Raw genomic sequence first — 20,288 nt, 5'->3', positions numbered from 1 at the left:
GGAAGACAAAACAAGACCCCAGATGGTTCCTACCCAGCGCTTGCTGCAGCTGCCAGCACAATCCAGGAGCAGCTCCTCGCATCCTGGGTGAGCGGAGGTTTCAGAGCATCCTGGGGCTGAGTGGGAAGAGGACCAGTATCTCTCCAAGCACAGGTCAGCTGGAGGAGGTGGTGAGGTGCCGCTGTGCGGGACTGCGGGGATGGGTGACCTTGCAGGAGCGACAGCAGGGCAGAGAGGTGTAGGTACCCCGCAGCCGCACCGAGCCCATGCCGGACACATGGCGAAGGGCAATGTGGCTGGGGTGGTTTAGGCAGACACCCCTTTGGGAAGGGAGGGAGGTGAAAAGCCAGAGCCCATGGGAGTGGAGGCAACGCCATTTTTCCACATCCACCTGTTCTGTTCCTTACGCTGGACCACAAGCTTCAGGTCTGTCCGCTTCAGTATTTGCAAAACCCAAGCGGGGCCTGATCTGCAGCTGTGTCCCCCTCGTGCTACCGCAACACAACACGACCAGACAGCTGGGGTGCAAGCAGGGCTGCTGCCGGACACCGGGTCAGGCACAGGGACACATCCACCGCCAGGTCACAAACACAGGAGCACCGCTGGGACTTCAAAGGCACAGAAAAAACAAGATTCACGTACACGGGAAACGAGTGGCTTACACAGACGTATGTGAAAAACCAAATGCTTTAATCCATCTATCAAGAACAACAGTTCAAATTATTTCATTGGATACATTAATATTGATCCATAATTTACAGTGCTATGGACCATACACAAATTATTGCTGCAATCAACAGCAGATGAATATCAACATTACAGTACCAAGCATCATAGCAAGAGGCAGTAATTAATGTCACTTTTTCAAGAAATATAGGTATTTATACTATTATCAACATCAGCTTCCCCCCCAGTGCATTTTATGTCAAACAACATAAATGTAAGTGCATTATTTTGTGCTTTGTGCTTTCCTTATGTACCTTCTTTTTGCTTTTACAGGTTGCAAGAGTTAAATATTGCTTTATAGGCCAAAAGCAGTAAAGAAGAACTTCACGGTACTCTCCACATTCCTGCCTGTTGCACGGCTTTGGCAAAGTGAGAACTGGTAGGTATCCCGCTCAGCCGCGCAGGGAAGCCACCGCCGGCACAGTGTCACACAAGACACTGCCATCAGACTGGGCAACAGCTTCTGTCCATCTCACTCCACCTAGCTCATGCCAAAACCTGCCTGCAATCGCTGTCTCCATCCTCTGCCATTGATCCCCTGTAAAATGTCATGGCCACCACGTTCCACCAGGCACAAACAGGCAAGGACACCTCCAGTTTGCACCCGCCTGGAGGCCCATGTCTCCTGGAGATGTCCACACTGCAGCGCCAAGATGCTTCCACGCCAAGAGCTGGCAAACTCAGAGGGCTGTAGCCTAAGGAAACACAGGATGAAGAGCAAGCAGGGCACAGCCAGGCTGTATGCGACCCCAGAGCAACACAACATACGGGGAACACACAACACAGCTGCTGGGGCCACAAGAACTCGTTATCAAGAAATCCAGCTCTTGATAAAATGCTTTTCCTTGAATCCTAACTCATCTCTGCACAGCATGTAGCCAAAAATCAGAACTCGTGGCTGCCAGTGAGTACCAGTGTTTTCATGTAAGCTTGAAAAATATTTATATACCACAGTCTAGATTTCAGTTGCTGAATGCTCAGCATGGGCATCAAACCAAAAGCCTTATTCAAGATATGCAGTGGTTCTCAGCTACTACACTCCAGCGCGCACACCCTGATTCTGTTGCACAATGCTGCAGAGCTGCCCCGTTTTAACGGGGAAGGGCACCGCAGCCCCGCATCACAGCTACAAGCATTTAACAGCCCTGATTTTCTTTACCTGTCACCATTACCAAACGGCAGCACCAGAAGCCTGTACCGGCGCGCTCGACTCCGAGCCACCTACGGCACAGCTGCCTTGCAGGGAGTTTCCCTGCCCGAGGACCACGACAGCCGCAGCACATCCTGCAGGCTCCTGGGTCCTGCCCCGGGCCAGAGCTTCGCTATCCTAGGAAAGACACATTCCCAAAAGCTGTCTGGGGTGGGGGGGAGTGGCATCATTATAATACAACTCCAGCTCCTCCTTCAAAAAATAAAAAAAAAATAAATGACAACCCAGTGGTTGCATCAATGCTAACACATAGCTCGCTGCTCAAGCAGAAATGGAGATGGCTGGACAAGGCCAGCAACAGCCACAGAAAGAGCAACACGAATGTAGATCCCCAAGTACCGGAACAGCAAGCCGGGTCCCCATCCAGCCGCGTGCCCCCGCCGTCAGCGCCGGGAGGAGCGAGACTGGGCGGGGGATGCTTCAAGAACCTTTCCATGGGGAAACATTTGGGTGAAAGCTCAGCATGCCACGCCACAGGCTACGGGAACTCCCCAGCTGTCCCCTCGCTCCCCAATTCACATTTGATTTCTGAACGCCAACCGCCGCGACCAAGGTTTCCTAAAAAAGCCTGCCAAACTGGCACTCAAGTCACCAACCGCTTCGCTCCTCCTGTGTAACTTCCAGTGTAGCACGAAGGAGAACGGGAAGCTCTTGTTTGCTCTACGTAGGCACCATGCTACACTCCAACGCCCTACAAACCACCCCCCTCAAGCTCTCTCCTACGCCACACTTCAGTCAGTGCTAGTCGAGGAAGACTACAACTAGAGTTTAAGGCACTTCATTCCGAACGAGCCACGCTCGCCTGCCGCCCGCGAGTCAGCTGGAGGCTGCTGTTGAGAAACCCACCCGGTCTGCCCAGCTCGTACCGCCACAGCTCACCTCCGCCCAACACCTCGGCTTGAAATAACACGAGTATCACTACCGTTATTGCATAGGACTACACTTGAGTAGATAATGCACCCAACTACTTTTACAACATTGTTGCATGTTAAAAATTAATAACATTGTTATCAAGTAACAGTTATTTGCAGATACAGTAATTTACTATTTTTTTGTTTCTTTTTTTTTTGTTTGTTTGTTTCTTATGTCAGCCCCAGTGCTGAAATAAAACACAAATTACTCTAACGGGTATATTAACTACAGAGTTATGTTTCCAAGCATATTACTATTTTTTTTCCGTATCACTAAAAATAAATATGTAAGTTCAGTTTCTCTACAGAGTTGTTTTATTACCTAATCTAAATTTGTACTCTACCTTAAATGTGTTTAAAAACATTTCCAAAGTGAGACTGTAATATACAAAATATTCTCAAAATCTCTCTTAAAACACAGAACCTTGCATAAAAGCTTCCTTTCAAGTGTTTACAAATAACGCAGAAAACTTCCAAGGAGTTTTAAAAATGTCAAAAAATTGTTGCAATATTAAGAGGCAAAAAAATCTTACAAATGAAATACAAATATATTTAAAACAAAAAGTTGAGGATAACTAAGGAATCCATGCAAATCAAAATAAACTGTACAATGCAATTTAAAAAAAATAAAGCCAATTAGATATGTACAACATAATGTGCCCCGCTGATAAAATGTATTTTTTTTTTTTTGTCCAAAGTGTACACCAACTTACAGTGCTCCTGCTTGGTTTACTGTTGGCAAGCCATCAACCCATGTTACAACGCAAAATAAAAACCTAAGAGAAAAACTCGAACCATGATCAAAAGGAAACTCCAAATCAGCTCAGAGTAAAATTAAATGGCACTCTGAAGAAGAGACTGGCATCTCCCTGCAATTTTCAGCAACAGCATTTGATATCACAACCAACACAATCAGGATGTCTTAACACTTTTTTGTTTGTTTGTTTGTATTCTGAGTGGAGAAGGGTGGGTACTTTTCCCTAAACACTTGTCATGTCAAGACCGACTTCTGAGGGACACTGTATCTTTAAGGCAGCACTATTCAATTAATACAATTACAAATTGGACTTTTCTTTTTTTTTTTTTTTGTTTCTTTACATTCTTTAACTTTACATTTTGTTTCCAAGTAAATAGGTTGCATTTACAATTCTACGATCCCCCCCCCGCCCCCCCAGTAGAAAGAGACTCATTTGTAATTCTATTGCTTTGAGTAGATTTGACCAGTTCAAAGTTCTCGGCGAATCCAGTTCACGGATACTGTACATATGCTGTACAATATTTTGGAGGCATTGGTAGTTTTAAAATAGAATATACAAGTTTCTTCACAAAAATTCTAAAAAAAAAAAATCCTATATATATAATATATACACACACGCACACACACTGGGCTACTGATGAAGCACAAGGAAAAAAAAAAATCAAAAAATTCTACAAAAGGTAAATTATTTAATCTACTGATCAAGAAATAAAGCAGTTTATGAAAGGTGTGTCAGGTATATGCTAACAAGCGTGATCGGTGTCCTCCATGCTCACGCTGCTCCGCCTGCTACTTGTCTTTGATGCTCCAGGAGACACAGAGGAAAGTAGTGGGTCAGTTACTCCGACGGGGGAGAGGGTATCGTCCATCAAGATATCTTCCAGTTTGGATCCCATTTTTGCAGGAACGCTGTAAGTGCCGGTTGGTTCAGTCACATTTCCGAGGTTGTCACTGAAGGTGATGGTACCGTCGGTGAGATCGAGGGTGGTAGTGCAAGATAGGTCTGTGTGGTGCGGCATGATGTCTTGGTTGCAGTTGTCCAGCACAGGTTCTTGTTTGATGACCCTGTTGACCATATCAGGGGAGCAAAGGCCTGTAGATGGAACAAGGGACAGTCCGTGCGCCCGAGCTTGCATCTCAAGTTCCTGTAAAAGATGGTAAGGGACAAATTTAAAAAGTCTGAAAGCAAACTCTGTCATCTTACGCTCTTGCATACTGTGACTTACAGCTTCCTTCTGTTGGGCACAAACCGTTTCCTCCCTTTCCAACAGCAACAAGGGCTTGCACCTCGTACACTTCTGCCCTGCGGATTTTCCCCTGAACATCAGTCTCTTGAAGAGGTGGGTGAGCACCACCACACATACGTCATTCACACTTCTCCTCAGAACCTACACCAGAACCACGTAGAACAGACATTTCCCCTCAGGCCTCTTGCCTACCATGGCACTGGTTTGAGAAGTCTGGCACCAGGTCAGGTGAGGAAAGCATTTTAAAGCAGGGAAAAAGTGAAATAGCAGAAGCGTATGCTTAGTACTTTTTAAGAAGTCATATGTGAAGGCATAGTGTGTCTATATGATGCCTGTCATTTCCTGCTGAGACACTGGGAGGGACATTTCTCATTCTACCAGTCTGGCAGAGGTGGAAGTAAAGAGGTAAGCCAGAACTGAGCAACACTATTCCTGTACTGGAAAATACAGACAAGTCATCGGAAGGCTTCACATGCAGCCAAGATTCTTTGAATCTTCATGAAAAGAAGATTAAATCTCACCTTCACATTTAATCATATAGATGCACCTGACTGAAGACAAATAACAGAAGAATTCACTTAAACGCCCTTTCTCAAATGCAGCAGCAAGACAGATGTTTTGCTTCTACTTATGCATTATATTAGGCAATCACAGTCACTGCTGTGATTGTACTGTTTCTGGATATTCCTATCACTGAGGCTGATTAACAGCCTTTTTCCCATTTTCAGGCCATGACAACAAGCTTGTAATGGCACACTGCAAGATCAAGAGAGAAGGCAGAACAAGGAAGCACTTCTTCCATCAGCTCACACGCCAAAATCAGGAGTTCCTTATTCTACGCTTCATCAGAATCAACACAAAAAGGGAAAATACAGACTTTAGGTTATGTGCTGCCAGACGTATTGCCCATTATTCAAGGGTCTGTTTTTTATGTTATTTTGATTAAAGAAGGATCCAGAGCAGATAGATAATGCAAGGGAAGATGAAAGATGCTTAAAAAGTGATCTGATGTAGCTTCAAAATACCACGGCTTCATATTGCTCTGCAGAAGGGTTGCGCATCTTTATCATCTCACTCAGTAACCAGATTGCTCAGGAAAGTACAAAAACTGCACTGAAGCTCACCCCTGTCTGTTCTATTTTAAAGCTGTTTACTGCCACACTCGACCCTCAGGTACTTCTAGCTCCATCATCTACTTTGCAGATGAGCTGTGCTGTGGTCCAGGGGTCTCCCGACCCAGCAGCCAGCCTGGCACACTGCAGCCTGCAGGCAGGGTCCAGTTGTTCGCACTGTAGGTGAGCAGCAACACGGGAACACCCGGGACACCGCTGCCTCTGTGTCATGTGTTCTTACATCCAGTTCTCCATATACTTCTTCAATTACCGTTTTATGGAGAGGGGTGGATCTCCAGCTATCTCTGTCCACTTGGAGAACAGAGTTGACAACAAAAGCTGCGTAGGGTACAAGGTCAAGGTTTCCTATCCAGCTTGAGGTGAAGGCAAATGAATTAATTAGAGAAACTGAGTTGTCACCTCTAAATCTCTGTGTAATACCATTGGCCTGTGTAAGGCCATTGGGAACCTGGATGAATCTAAGAAAGCAACAATCCATAGAAAAGACATAATAATGCCACCTACTGCTTTTCAGCATTGAAAAGGAGAACTACTTTACAGTCCTACAGACTTCAAGGAACAAAGACGACAACCAACCAAGGAAAAAAAACCAACTCAGCATCCAGCTTTTGGCTGTCTTGCTGCAAAAGTCTCACATTAGGTGCCTTTCTCTGCAACTGCTCTCAGACAAGCCCGTGCAGCCTCAACATTAAATACAGCTGCCAGCCCCCAAGATACCCATGGGGAACGCAAGATATGGTGCTGCAGCGTCTGTCACCCATACTGCCCTCCTCGCCCATTTTGTCCTGCAAGCAGGACCAGAAAACAGACGACAAATTCCTGCAGAGCATCAGGGATAAGCTGATTGAAGGACGAAATGAGAAATCAGATGTAAAAGACTGCAATCTGTAGAACTTCTCTGGCAGACAGGGCCCAGATTGGTCCCCACACAATTTAGAAAACCCGCAAGCAAAACAAAAAGATTTCACTTATTGCCATTCATCTGAAACTGCTTCAGAAGAAAAGAAAACAAGTACTGAAGCTACAGGTCAAAAAACCTCCACAAAATGGACAACTAAAGTGAACATACTCCCAAACAGCTGAACTGAATTTCATCACTATCAGCAAACAGATGACATCTGGCACCCAGAAAAAATTATTACCATATAAATCTTTTTTATTGTATGGTTTGCAACTTATGTCGGCTGTGGTAGAACAAAAACAGACCAGCCCTAAGTGCTTTATTGGAGTGTTGGGATTTTATTTTACATTTTTGTTAAAAAAACCCCGAACTAATGTGTCCTGGCTTTTTTCCTGGAAAAATCTCTGCAGACATCTCAGCATTGGCCACCGTTAATGAAAACGGTGGTTCCTTCTAACTCACATTCCTACAAACAATCTTCAGTTACCATTATTTGCAATCACACACTGCAACATCAAGAGCATTTGCAGCTTATTTATCAGCAAACCTGTATTCTGAGCAGCAGGTGCCTGTTGGCATGTTCTAGCTTCTTCTGTCTGTTCTCAAGCTCCTTCGTGCGTTGCTGTTCTCGCTGCAGCTTACGGATGTAGTCCACTGATGCCTTTAGAATAGTTCCCTTATTCCAGCGCATATCCCTTTGAAAACAATAAAAAAGAAAGGGTTAAGGCTCTCAGGGAGGCTTTATTTTATAGTCACTACCTTTACATCGGCAGCTATGACTACATCTGGTATATGCTAACACCTGGCTAACATTTATTCCAAGTGTATGAATACAGCAGGTATCCGAAATGCACTAGAGGGGGCCAGAGCACAGCTGAAAGGCACAGAGACCAGGCTCCCCGCAGCCCCCCCCATGGCCAACCCCCTGCTTTCTGCTCAGTCTGGGGCCAGCACGGTGCAAAGCAACTGAAGAGCAGGGGCTCCTTTCATTGTTTCATGGCACGGCTGCAAGATAACAACAACAAAACCCCACAAGACTCTTCTCAAACACAGAATCACAGAACCACAGGTTTGGGTGGAGAGGGAGCTTTAAAGCCCACCCAGTCCAACCCCCCTGCAAGGAGCAGGGACATCTCCAACCAGATCAGGTTGCTCAGAGCCCCGTCCAACCTGACCTTGAATGTTTCCAGGGATGGGGCATCCACCACCTCTCTGGGCAACCTGGGCCAGTGCTTCACCACCCTCACTGTAAAAAATTTCTTCCTTACATCTAGTCTGAATCTATCCTCTTTGAGTTTAAAACCCTACGGCTCGCAGTCTGGGTGATGCCTGATTTCAGCTGAGGAATGGAAAGGACCATATATGACCCGCTGCTTCTGTAGAAGAAAGACCTGAGGTCCTTTAGCTCCCAAGAAGCAGCAAGCAGCAGTCCTCCGGGTGGCACTGTATCACAGCTGCGTTACGGTAGGAAGAGAAGAGCCCAACACAGCAGCATATTCAGGAGCTTTAAACTCTGGATAAAATACAAATGCCACATTGCAGCCTGAGGGCGATGGTTCTTCAGTTTGTAGCAGTAAAATTACCTAAACGAACTACTGGGAAACTACCACAAGGCACTGGCAAATTATCAATGAACAAATACACAGCTATGCTCTTTATTTTTCTTTTTTTTTTCTTGGAGAGCAAGGGAATAGGATGGCTTCCCAGAGAAATTGCCCTCCACTCGCACAGAAAGAGGGACTGGTTCTGTCTTGCTGAGTTATGACATCTAATAAATTAAAAGAATCATCTAGCAAGACACAAGCGGCCAGGCAGCCAGCTAAGGAGTGAGACTAGACTAAGGTTTCACACCCTGCCAACTCTCTCTCGTGAGGCAGTGTTCCTACCATCGCCCCCAGCCTTGCCAAAGCACAGGGTCCTGCCAGATGCTGAGCTGCTTCACAACAGTCCAGTAGACTGTTTTGTGGCAAAAATCAAATTAATATAAAGTTAAGCAAGTTCCAAAAGGGAAAAAATAAACCCCAAAACAATCTTCAAAAATATAATGGAACCTTCAAGCGTTTCTACAGTCATGGAGTGCCAAGATCACACAAATTCACTCAGGCTTTTTTTTTTTTTTTTTTAAATTCTTTTTCTCCCCTAAGATTTTCTTTTTCTTTTAAAACCTCCCTCCCACAGTCTCTTTGGGCATATTATACTTACGGGTCATTTGACTTGGGTATCAAAGTGCCTAGTTCTTTTATACGATCATTAATATTAAATCTTCTTCTTCGTTCAACTTTAAGAAAAACAGCACAAATGATACAAGTAATATTCACACTTAATTACAACATATAAAGCATTTCATCAAAGATTTCTTCAAGTGTCTTTGAAATGTTCGCCTGAAGCTTAAAATCCAGTGATAGCGTAAATTATTTTGCCCTCCTACACATGGACACACTAAGACAGAATTTACTGTCTAGACAGTAAAAACATGGGACTGCTGAAGTGGCAGAGCTAAATCGACACTTGAAAAAACAGGATGAGTGTTTTAGCATAGGACTCAACTGAGAAGCAAATGCTTTCCTAGGGAAAAGCATCACAGGCAAATTCAGAAACAAAAATTTAGATGCTGAAGGGAATGTCAAAGCAGGAAAAAGGACAAAATATATGGTCTCTTTTTTAAAGCACTCTTCCAGATGCAACATTGTAAGGATCCAAAAGTCCAACTTAAATACCAGACTTCTGAATAGCTCAAGGCATGAAACAGTTCCTTTTTTCTAGGAATATAAAGTATAAACAGACAACTTAAGGGTCCTTTAAGTCACAAGATGCTCGTTATTTTAAAATGGTTTTTTTCCAAATTGGAAGTATGCGTTTCCTTCAAAAATGGAATTTCAAAAAATCATCACACTAAGGACGTGCACTGACTGACCATACAACTAAGATTTTAGATTAAAAAAAAAAAAAAAAAAAAAAAGAGAAAGGAAAAAGTGGGCAAGGTGGATTTCTTAAAAGCAAGTGGATCAAACACTGTTCCCAGTAATTCCACTGATAACAACCCCCTGTTCACTTCACTTATTGGAAAAAAAAAAAACCCAAAAACCAGAGTTTAAAATTCAGTAGTGGATCTAAGCACACATTTCACAATAATCAAGAGATATTTGAGCTATGGGCATAACATAATGAACTGGTACTATATACCGCATGCAGTGTCTCATTCAGAATTGAACACTTAATGCCTAAAATCTTTACTAGAATTGGTGCAAAACGCAAAGAACCAGAACTTACTCAAGTTGTGATTGTCTTTCTTTTGCCTCTCCTTAGCCAACGCTCTTGCTTCTGACTCTGTAGGAAAAATACATGCTGTGCATGTGAATGAAGTAATTAGAATTGAAGTCATTCAAACACAACATTTCAGTCTGTGAAACATTTGTGCAGGAAGCCTGATTGATATTTGTCAAACCAACTATTACAGCCGTTCCACGGAGTGAGAAGGGCCAGTACGGCGACTTTCAAAACACAACGCTGGTCTTGAACTTCACTCCTACACCTGCGCAGCATCTCTTCCCACACTGACTTCCACGACGAGAATGTTTCCCACGGAAGCCCTGATTCAGCAAGGTATTTGAGGACAACAAAGTGCTGAAATCCAACATACCTTCTCCTACGTCTGCATGCAGCCAGCACGCTTACGCACCGCACAGATGCTGAGCCAGAGGAACAGCATGCTTACTGCATTGCTATCCGCAGGACGTGAAGCGGTCAGGAGCCAGAGGCTCTACTCACTGGAATTAAGGCGATGTCCTTTTGTGGCACGTGCGTCAGCACAAGACTCAAGGTGTAACTTAAGCGACCTATTAAAAATGCTGCATTTTCCAGCTACACTAACTGCTCTCATTATATGAAAAAAAGATGAAAAATGTAACACCTTTATTAGCAATATTGTTAAAAAACAATGGTCCTTGCTTCAGGAAAAGCAAAAAGAAAAATAATGGCAACCCTGCTGCGCATCAGTTGTGTCCTCAACTCCGAACTGCTCTTAACCTTGCTCCACACATTTATTACATTCAGCATGCAATAGCTCAGGCAAAAGCATAGAAAAATTTGTCATTTTCAGTTCTCATTTGATCTCACATTTCTCAAGCAATTTTAAGTATTTTCATGTTTGCTCTATCCCTTTTAATTTTTGAAAAAGGTGAAGCCATTAATCCTTGCTCTGTTTCATTTAAACCTCAAAACCAGCAAGCATTATTTAGTTTCACATTAAGTCAGTGAGGAGGAACAAGTGCATGATCTATTATCACACGTTCCACTACGGAAACAAAACCCCTCACTCACTCCAACAAGTCTCTTTCCTGTATCATTTCATTTTTAATGTATATGGATTACATCCCACCTAATTCAAAAGAACAGGTGATACAGGTTTCCGTCAGGGTACTGGAATTTTACTACTTCATTGCTTAAAGTACAGAGTTATTCTACTGTTATATGCAGTATAACAAGACACATCCTGTTCCATGTTATGCTCCCAAATGACCCCCCAAAAAGTTTGAAAGATTATTGCATGTCTCAATGAAATTTGGGCTTAATCTGACACTGCCTTATGAAACAAATAGGAGGTTTGTGAGCCCAAAATTGATGGAAACTGCACCCCTGGGTGAGCAGGATTCCCATTAAATGTAACTACAGCTGAGAACTCACAACCATCATGAACATCAGATGCTGGGATAATAGATCTGACTTTTCTTGGTTCTTCATAATTTCAGTATTTATACAGTAGGATGGAGAAAGGTTTTTGACAAATGCTAGACTGAAATATTGCAAGCCCTCTCCAGCCTAGTTCCAACAGCAAAATCAGGAAACGGAGAACCAAGAGGCTCCTGCCTGCAATAATGGGCTGAAATCACTGGCCGTCAGAGAGCACCATCAATACCGCTTTCTGCACAAAGGCTTGGCCAGATCAATGTCTAGGTGACTGCTGTTAAATTTGAGTTTAATTCCAGCTACCTTTAACTTTCTATAACCGGGGCAATGAAACTGTCTGTAACGCAGGACAGTAGATCTTATCCTCTCCCACTCTCCTCTTAACACAGTTCCATCACTGTACAAGTTTTTCTTTTTCCAGCAGGCGCAAATCGTTGCGCAGTTTGTGTGCCTTCATTTAGTGCTAAACTCAAATTTTGCGGAGTCATATAAATGCAAATATCCGCCCGCTCAGAGATGTGGCATTTCCTCCTGAGAAGCTGACTCCTGGGCTATTAAAATGCTCAGCTTAAACTAATTCCTGCCCAGAACCTGCTTTGCAACTGAGTCAGCCTGTGAGTTTTCACAACAGAAACCCAGAAAGACGACAGACAAGAAAGAAACTATGCCTCTACCATACTACATATAGTATGACTCCCTGTTGGGCTTAAGAACAGTCATTTCTGGATATTAAGATAATTTTTTTCATCCATTCTAGAACGGATCTCCATTTGCTCCTCCTGCAAACAAGCTTGCCTCGTACACTGTACGCTACATGCAGTTATATCCTTCCAAGTGAAGAAGAACAGCAAAAATAAAACATGCTCGAGAATATGAAACTTATTTCCTCCTTCAAACCATTTAGCTTCTGTACACATGTGCTTGAGAGAAAGAGGCTTTTAACGTCCCCCTTCCCTCCTCCTGCCTTCCACGGCTTATTCAGAGCACTGCTGGAAGAACCAACATGACAAGAAATTTACAGGACACTTCATTTTCAGCTTAATTTAAAAGATGCATATTCTCTCTCAAGTGCCTAATTTTACATTTTATAGGATCTAGGAGTCCAGATTTCATGTTACAACCCATTATTCGTTCATTACTGCCATCCCCTAACAGTAAAGCCTCAACATGTAGCATTCCTTGACATGAATCCCACGAACATTCCAGATAGGAAGTTGTTAAAGTTTGATGTTGATAAAGCAAACATTAAGCCCAAACCAGAAAACATCTGAGAGAGATGCAACAGAAGCTTCCTGTGACATGATGTTTTCAACGTGCAGATTTGACTATAACAACTAGGGACTCTATTTTAAATTGTCCCAGTGAACGCACACATGCCCGCACATGAACACAACTGCACTGAAGGCTAAAAAACAGTTTACAAGGCAAAAGGTAACTATTCACCCACATATTATTTCTTGTAACAGAAATTATGTCCAAGATCACCCCAATTCAAAACAGTTACAACTATTGCTCCAAGCTGGTATAAGAGACATATTCACCTGTGAGCTCCCTCTTAATATTAGGAAGATTAGCTGGACAGGAGTTGCTGATGTTTAGTCCTGGAGGAGGCATGCTTTGGTTGCCATAAAGGTCAATCAAATTGCCAGACACAGGCAACTGGAAAAGATAAAGAAAGAAAAATATCATTTGGTTTGTCCTTATGAAAGGCTTTGTACAGAAGAACAGAGTTAGGATCTGCTAAGAAATACATGCTCTTTCCCATGTGCAAACAGAGCGTGTGATAAGGTCAGCAAAAGTCGCAGATGGGCACAGGGATGAGGAATAAAACATCAACACTGGGAAAATTCTGTCCTCTCTCCTAAAGAACATGCAGAGAGAGAATATGCAGAAGAGGTAACATGCTGACAATATCGGTGTATTGTTGCTCTTTATTTTTCATTGAAACTATTACGTCTGTACCCCCATCACTCCTCTTACTCAAAAAATCCGAAAGAGCTTACAGAACTCTCCCGAAGGAATCCTCCATTTTTCTAGGAATACGCGAGTGAAAGTACTTCACAAGCTGTCACATACTTTAGGAAGAACACTGTATTCACCAATCACATTTTTCATGTGATTTGAAAGCTACCTACACAGAAAACATCTCAGTTTAATTTAACTTGGTTTTCGCCTTACATAATAAGAACACATACCAGAAGGAGGAAGATTATTTTTACATTAAGTTTCCTCAGTTACTTATTCATTTTGCTATTCTCGTTTAGGTATGTTTAAGCAAGGAGATTTATATAGAAATAGGATAGCATCCCAACAAGACTTAAAGCTATCCCTCTAAATTGAAAGGTATTTGAAGAACTCTACATTTATCCTGAGTGGATTATTTTACCCGTCTTCTCTTTTGTTTTCAAACTAGGTTTTGAAAAGACAGGTATAAAACACTTTGCTATCTTATCTGAGTAGCAATACTTCTTATCATCGTTGCTGCAAGAAAACCAGTCCCTCCAAGACACTGATCCTGCAGAGATTAGAGTAAGGATTAACTTTACACCCACATAAATAATGCTGCTGAATACAATGGAGTGAGTCACAGCCTGGACTGTTAAACTCCTACTGACAGTCCTTGCCAGACTAAGACCTAAGAAAATTTCTCTGCTCTCTGTACCGTAAGAAACAAAATTGATATGCACCTATTAAAGTGCCACCAGCTAGAAGCCATGCAGAGATGTGTCTTGAACAGACTGTGGCCAGCAATAAAAATGAAGTCTCCTGACTCAATCTTTAAGTGACAGAGGAAAAAAGTTACAGAATTCTCACCAAGATTCAGCCTTAAAAAAAAAAAAAAAAAAAAGGCAATATCTATAACAAATCTAAGGTCACAGCTGTCCATCATAGATATGGTCCACGTTGTGACGTACCCGCATTAATGTCAGGGTAACCACTCACTCTCTCGGAGCTCTACAAGGCTGACCCTTGTATCTTTTGGCCCTTCAAATGCATCCATGACACAGGCACAGCGATAACGTCATACACCCTTCTGACTTGGATGTGCTTTTTCTATTCATGCTCCTAAGCATGGGGAGAGCACAAAGACCTTGTTTGTAGCCCAGGGACTTGAAATTCAAAACCAGACATGTGAAATCTAATTAGGAATTTCAGGGAATTAAAAATAATAAATATATATATATATTTTTTTTTTTTCAGAAAACTAGAAACTAGCATCTCAAAGCCCAGGTAAAGCAGCTAGGTTATAATAAAAGATGGAAAACAGTTAAGATAACCAAGCCACCTTTCTTACTGCAAGATGCACCCTGCTTTTTACAAGTTTGTGATTTGTTGTTTTTTTTTTTTGGTTTTTTTTTGTTTTTGTTTGTTTTGGGTTTTTTTTGTTTTTGTTTTTTTTTTCCTTCTCTCCAAAGGTGTCAATACTGTGCCAGATTTCTCTGTAAATAAACAGGAGCTGTGCTGCAGCACACTTCAGCTCATCTCACACGGCTAAAATACCTGCAGTTGAATATAAGTTAAAACTGAGGCAAATCCTCTGTTCACAATTATATTCCAGGTCCCAGAGGAATAAAATTATTTGATTCGCAAGGTAAGACCAATAATCACTAGTGCAGAGTTTAGGGAACCAGAAAGGGGAGAGGACCCCTATGCTGAGGGCATTGGTTTGAGATGGACAAGCTGGTAGCGCTGTGAGCGCACAAACGCAGCCACTGTGCTGAAATGGGGCAAAAGAAAAATGAGAAGAGGCTTATAATGTGCACAGCGCAGCAACATCTAGGCATTTATTTCACGTGCTTCCTATCGGAAGAAACTAGAAAAAAAATTAAACATCGCTTGCAAACATTTCAGCTCTAACCTATTAAGACAGTCAAGCCTTTCATCCCTTTCGCCAAGTACAAAGCAACAGGAAAATGTTCAAAACTCCCACAGCCATTTCGTTGAGAAGATGCGAGTCTCAAAACTGAGAAAGACATGGAATCTGCTGTCCTTTTTCTGGTTCTAAGAAGGCTTCTTCCCTGCCTTTACCAAACTCTAGCATCTTTCCAACTTACATATGCTTCCCTTACGGCTTTGTTAGCTGGCTAAGAAGAAATTTCACCTTTACTCTAACAAAAAGTAAACAAAGGAAGAGTGGCTTATGCCAGGCTTAGCTTGTTATCTCCATTGAAACAGCATGGTCTAAAAAGCCTTAAGCATGGTCTAAAAAGCCTTCACTAGTGAGATTTCATATTTCTAGGTCTTGGCTTCAGAAGGTACACAAACAAATGACTGCTTTTATAGAACAGAAATTTCAAATACAGTTATCAAAACTGCAGACTCATCATAGCGTACATTAGAGGAATCTGAGGCTTTCGTTTCTCCTCCACTGCTCCAACAAAACAAGCACCCACATTAAGGTCGCTTGAGCTCTCTATAAATCTGAGCTGAGACATCAGCTGTGTCATCAACAAGGCTGTTTCTAAGTCATCAGTACACACTGGAACAGTTTCTGCTCCCCAGCTCACACGGCCTACAAAGCTTTGTGTTCCTCCCTTACCTACAAGCACACACTCAGTGACAGTCCCTGAAATAAGACTCCTCTACTTCAGGAGTTTAACTTCCACAGGAAAGTCACATTTGGAAGTGGAGCTGCACGTACTGACACGGCTTTCCATGTCAGACTCTTGCTAGAACTGATCAGTCGGATGAGTTAGTTGTCATCTCAACTCGGCATCCAAGAGTACTTTCCACAGTACCTAGCATTTCCACTACTAGGTCATGTCTATGCAGAAAAGCCTCTCAGCAAACCACTGAACATTTTGTGACACCTTCCACCACAGAAGCAAAGCCAGTTAACTTCTGACCCAATAAAGTTTACAAACACTTCCACAAGCAGTTTATTGCAATAAGCCCTTTTCAATTAAGAGGTACTTGGAAACTTCCCTTAGCTTGCTCTACGCAGAAATCTCTGATTTTGCTTATCAATTAAGTACTGTTACCAAATGTAACAAACTGGTCCTTCTGTTCTTTGTTGGTTATGGAACAACAGCAGCCTTTGTCGTAGTCTCAGCACAGCTATTTATAGGTTGTGTCTCTTTAAGGACCACTTCCTCTCTTGATTTCTTCCACCTCTACTTAGCTCAGCCTACAGCGTTAATTCCTTATTAGTAAAATGTTGTGTGTTTTAAGAGCTAAATCTTGATCCAAAAGAAAAGTGCTGTTACATCAGTCGTCTTCCCCCCCCCCCCCCCCCCCCCCCCCCGCAAAATTGTTGGGAAACATGGTTCGATTTCCATCTCTTCAGGATTGGTACCAGGTTAATTCAGAGACTGAAATACACTTTTTGCCTCCAGCAATTTAACTGTATTAATAAAGTTGTCTTAATTCTACTATTTTGTATCCTTATTTTACACACTTCACCACATACAGTGGGCAATTTTTGAAATCTCCCAGCAAATGTGGATCAGGCAGTCCTTACAAGGTTTGTTGTCATGCAGAAAGCAGGAGGGATATGGACTCCCCTAAATATTGACTACGTGGACTTCTTGCACCAAAAGAGTGCAGAGTACCATTATGTGCTTATCTGGCAGCAAAGAGCCACTGTTGGGGTTCCTGTAAAATGAGAAAGAAATCCAAGTCCCCTCTACTTTAACGGGTCCAAATCCAATGGAACTTTGGCGAAAGGACTCCAGAAGAACACGAACTCTCAATAAAAAAACAGTAACTAACTCAAAAACTTTTCACAGGTTTTTAAGTTTTCCTCACAAACTCCAGGACAGATGCACTTTTCAAGTCATCTTAGATTAAAGGAAAATTAGTTTTTTCTGATAGGACTCTGCAGTTTTTTCTCCAAAGGGCACTATTTAGCAAGGGATGCTGCTGGGCCACTTCTTGCGGCATGCACCATGTCTCCAAGAGGGCTGTGGGAATCTAGATTAACATGACATCAGATGACCGCTGTCAGTAAACGTAAATCTATGCTCCAAAATTGATGCTATGTGGTAAGCTGTAAATTTTGGCACTAGATTAAAAAAAGAAACAGACACCAGCACTGGCAGACATCTACTCGGCCAGACCTAACAGCATCTAAACCTAAGGCAAAAAATTCACTGGAGCTGCCCTCCACAAAAGGTCATGATTATGCCAGAAGTACGATTCCATTAATGCTCGTAGCAATGTGAACTAGCAAACAGAAACAGCAACTCAGAGGTAACTTGCGCCTTCCCTTGCTCACCACCTTTCACATCTTGGTGTTCTTGTCTTTTGTCACAGGCTTCCTATGTCCCCTTCCCTGTGTTCAGTTTTAAGATTCTTTATTCCTTCATCTTTTGTTTCTTTGGAGGGGTTGTTTTGTGTCTAGATTTTGTACCATGTTTGTTGTTGTCTAGCTAGGGACTTCATCTGAAATCAGGTTAAGCTAAAGCTATGATGTTAGAGCTAACAGTTAAACTAGAGCAGCTTTGGACAGGGTTGCTAAGACATGCTTAAGCATGGCATACAATTTCATACTCGAACATGACAAGAGACAGGAGTCCGGAGTGCTGGAGGTTCCTTCTAGGCTTTCTGGAGCCAAGTATAACGTCAATAGCGATCTTTAGTATCGATGAGTATGAGTTCACTCCTCTGTTACAATCCCTTCTCTGACTAACGTGACTTTGAAGTAAGAAAAGTAAAATTGTCCTTTGTATTCCCTCGACCTGACTCCAGCATGTGACTTTAAACTCGTGTTTTTCACTGCGACTGTATACCTTAAACTCTTCAGAGAAAACCTAATTATCCTCTATGAGACCATACAGTAACCACTTAATTGCTTGGAGAAAGACTTACGCTACAGTTTTGGATTTTCCTGAGGAAAGACAATTAGACTTAACGGGGAAACCAAACGGAAAGGACTGTTGTACCGTATTTGCCATTTGCAGGGCTGGGTCCATCAAGCCAAGGATTTCTTCATTGTAACTTGACTCCAGGCTAATTATGTCATCAATCACATCATCCATCTGCAGCAGAAAAGGTGCACAAAGAAAAACACAACTGTTATCTGAATGACCAGGATGCAGAGGCCTGACAGAGCACTTCAGCCACACACCGGCCCTCTGCAGCACGGGCCCAAGCAGAGGTGTACAGTTTTGTCACACTCCAAATCCAAGCCCTCAGCCATGACTCCTGCTTTTCAGCCGGGACAGTCAGGCCATGACAAAGCTGAGGCTGCACGACCTAACCCACTCCTCCCACCAGCAGTTACCCAGTGCTACCTGCCCACAGACACACTGCTCCTGCCAGGAACAGCGGAGGAGATAGCTCCCTGTAGAACGACCCACACTAACGACATTAATCCCTCTGCCTCACGTAGCACTGCGTGCCTACCCGCCACCTCTTTCCTCTAGTTGTGGGGTCAGAATCTGTGTATAGACAGTAATGCCCGAGCCCCTGACACCTGTGGGGGGGAGAGGGAACAAAGGCTTGCTGCTGAGTGACGGGCTGCCCGTCCTCCACAACAGAATCCGTTGGATTCATGTCCCTTATACACCCTCCCAGGAAGCATCACCCAAGAGCAGCTTGGAGATCATTTTAGGTGGCACAAGCTATCATCTTTCTGGGGTGGGCTGGAAGGTGCCTCTGTAAGCTCCTGCACGGTCAGGAGAAACAGAGCCCTCCAAGGCACCCGCACAGGTGCTCCAAACTGTCCTACAGGATGGACTAATTCCTTTTTGCTCACTATAAATAAGGAGCCTAAAAGACAGTCATCCACAAAATCAATGCATAAAGTTGATGATAGAAATAGTAGTGCATGGGATTTTTGTATCTGCTCAAGAAAGTGTGATCAGAACAAATTACACTGACTGGAAGTGACGGCAAGAAAGGAACTAACAGTTACAGCCCATATCCAAAGTCTTGTTACTAGAAATAAAAAAAAAAATCCTTAGTTAAAAAAATAAAAAAAAAAAACCCAGAAGGATGACTACTGAGGTTGAACTATCACGGATGGATTAAAGCCTCATTTTTTAAAACGCAAATATGATTTGCATAGAAGTGTGGTCTTAGAAACTATCAGGACAAGAACACATACATGCAATCTTGGGAAAACTGCATTAGAAAAGATTTCCTGAAGTGAGACCTTAAAGTACGTTTGATACATTTTTTCTGCTACAGCATTACAGTGCTAGAAAAGCACTATCCCTCTGCGGCTGTCTTAATGCACTTTGGACATCAATGCTAATAAACAACACTGTTGTTTGGTTCCTTAAATACATCTTATATTCAACTTCTTAGAGCCACTATGGGGCAAGTTTATTCTTCAACATAACTTCAAAGAAACATGCTCATTAGAAAGGGGACCTGTGCTCCAGCTCCTGTGTCATCCAGTACCTGCATGCATGATGCTCGTGAGTGTGTATTCAGAGCCGGGCACTCACTCTCGACCCTGCTTTGCTCTTCAAATTTATAAAATCCCTGCAGAAATAAAAAGGAAAAAAAAAAAAGAAGGAAAAAAAAAAGAAAAAGAAAAAGCAAAGCATGGATCTGAGTTCATGGCACAGTCTCAGTCCCAAAAAGAGCACAATGAAACAGTGTCATGCACACATGTGCCTGATGACACAGCAAAGTGAAGCTGTAACTATTTTGAGGAAAAAAAAATATTTAGGTACAACTGGGATGACAGAATGCATTTGATGGTTTTTTTCTTGAGAAGCTATGTAGCAAAAGTAATTTCTCTTGCATGTGCAAAATACATTCTG

The 20,288-nt window shown here is 42.7% G+C and overlaps 1 protein-coding gene across 6 annotated transcripts in view; it reads right to left on the bottom strand.

The window, feature by feature from the left end:
• Positions 1–669: 669 nt before the first annotated feature.
• Positions 670–20,288, bottom strand: part of MITF (melanocyte inducing transcription factor) — a 105,065-nt gene continuing 85,446 nt past the window's right edge. For 2 of the 6 annotated variants that reach the window (XM_086755293.1, XM_086755295.1), the window contains exons 4-10: positions 19,921–20,004; positions 18,456–18,551; positions 13,113–13,230; positions 10,156–10,230; positions 9,088–9,163; positions 7,433–7,580; positions 670–4,749 (exon numbers count right to left, since the gene is read on the bottom strand). In XM_086755293.1, coding sequence (XP_086611419.1) covers positions 4,348–4,749; positions 7,433–7,580; positions 9,088–9,163; positions 10,156–10,230; positions 13,113–13,230; positions 18,456–18,551; positions 19,921–20,004 — 999 coding nt within the window. In that variant the 3' untranslated portion in view covers positions 670–4,347. The remainder of the gene's footprint in view (positions 4,750–7,432; positions 7,581–9,087; positions 9,164–10,155; positions 10,231–13,112; positions 13,231–18,455; positions 18,552–19,920; positions 20,005–20,288) is intronic. The other 4 variants (XM_086755294.1, XM_086755296.1, XM_086755298.1 and 1 more) reach the window with 3 other exon arrangements.

The sequence above is a fragment of the Chlamydotis macqueenii genome, chromosome 10, assembly GCF_036417535.1.
Source record: "Chlamydotis macqueenii isolate bChlMac1 chromosome 10, bChlMac1.mat, whole genome shotgun sequence".
NCBI classification, from domain to species: domain Eukaryota; kingdom Metazoa; phylum Chordata; class Aves; order Otidiformes; family Otididae; genus Chlamydotis; species Chlamydotis macqueenii.
This window is presented reverse-complemented; position numbering and strand designations above follow the sequence as displayed.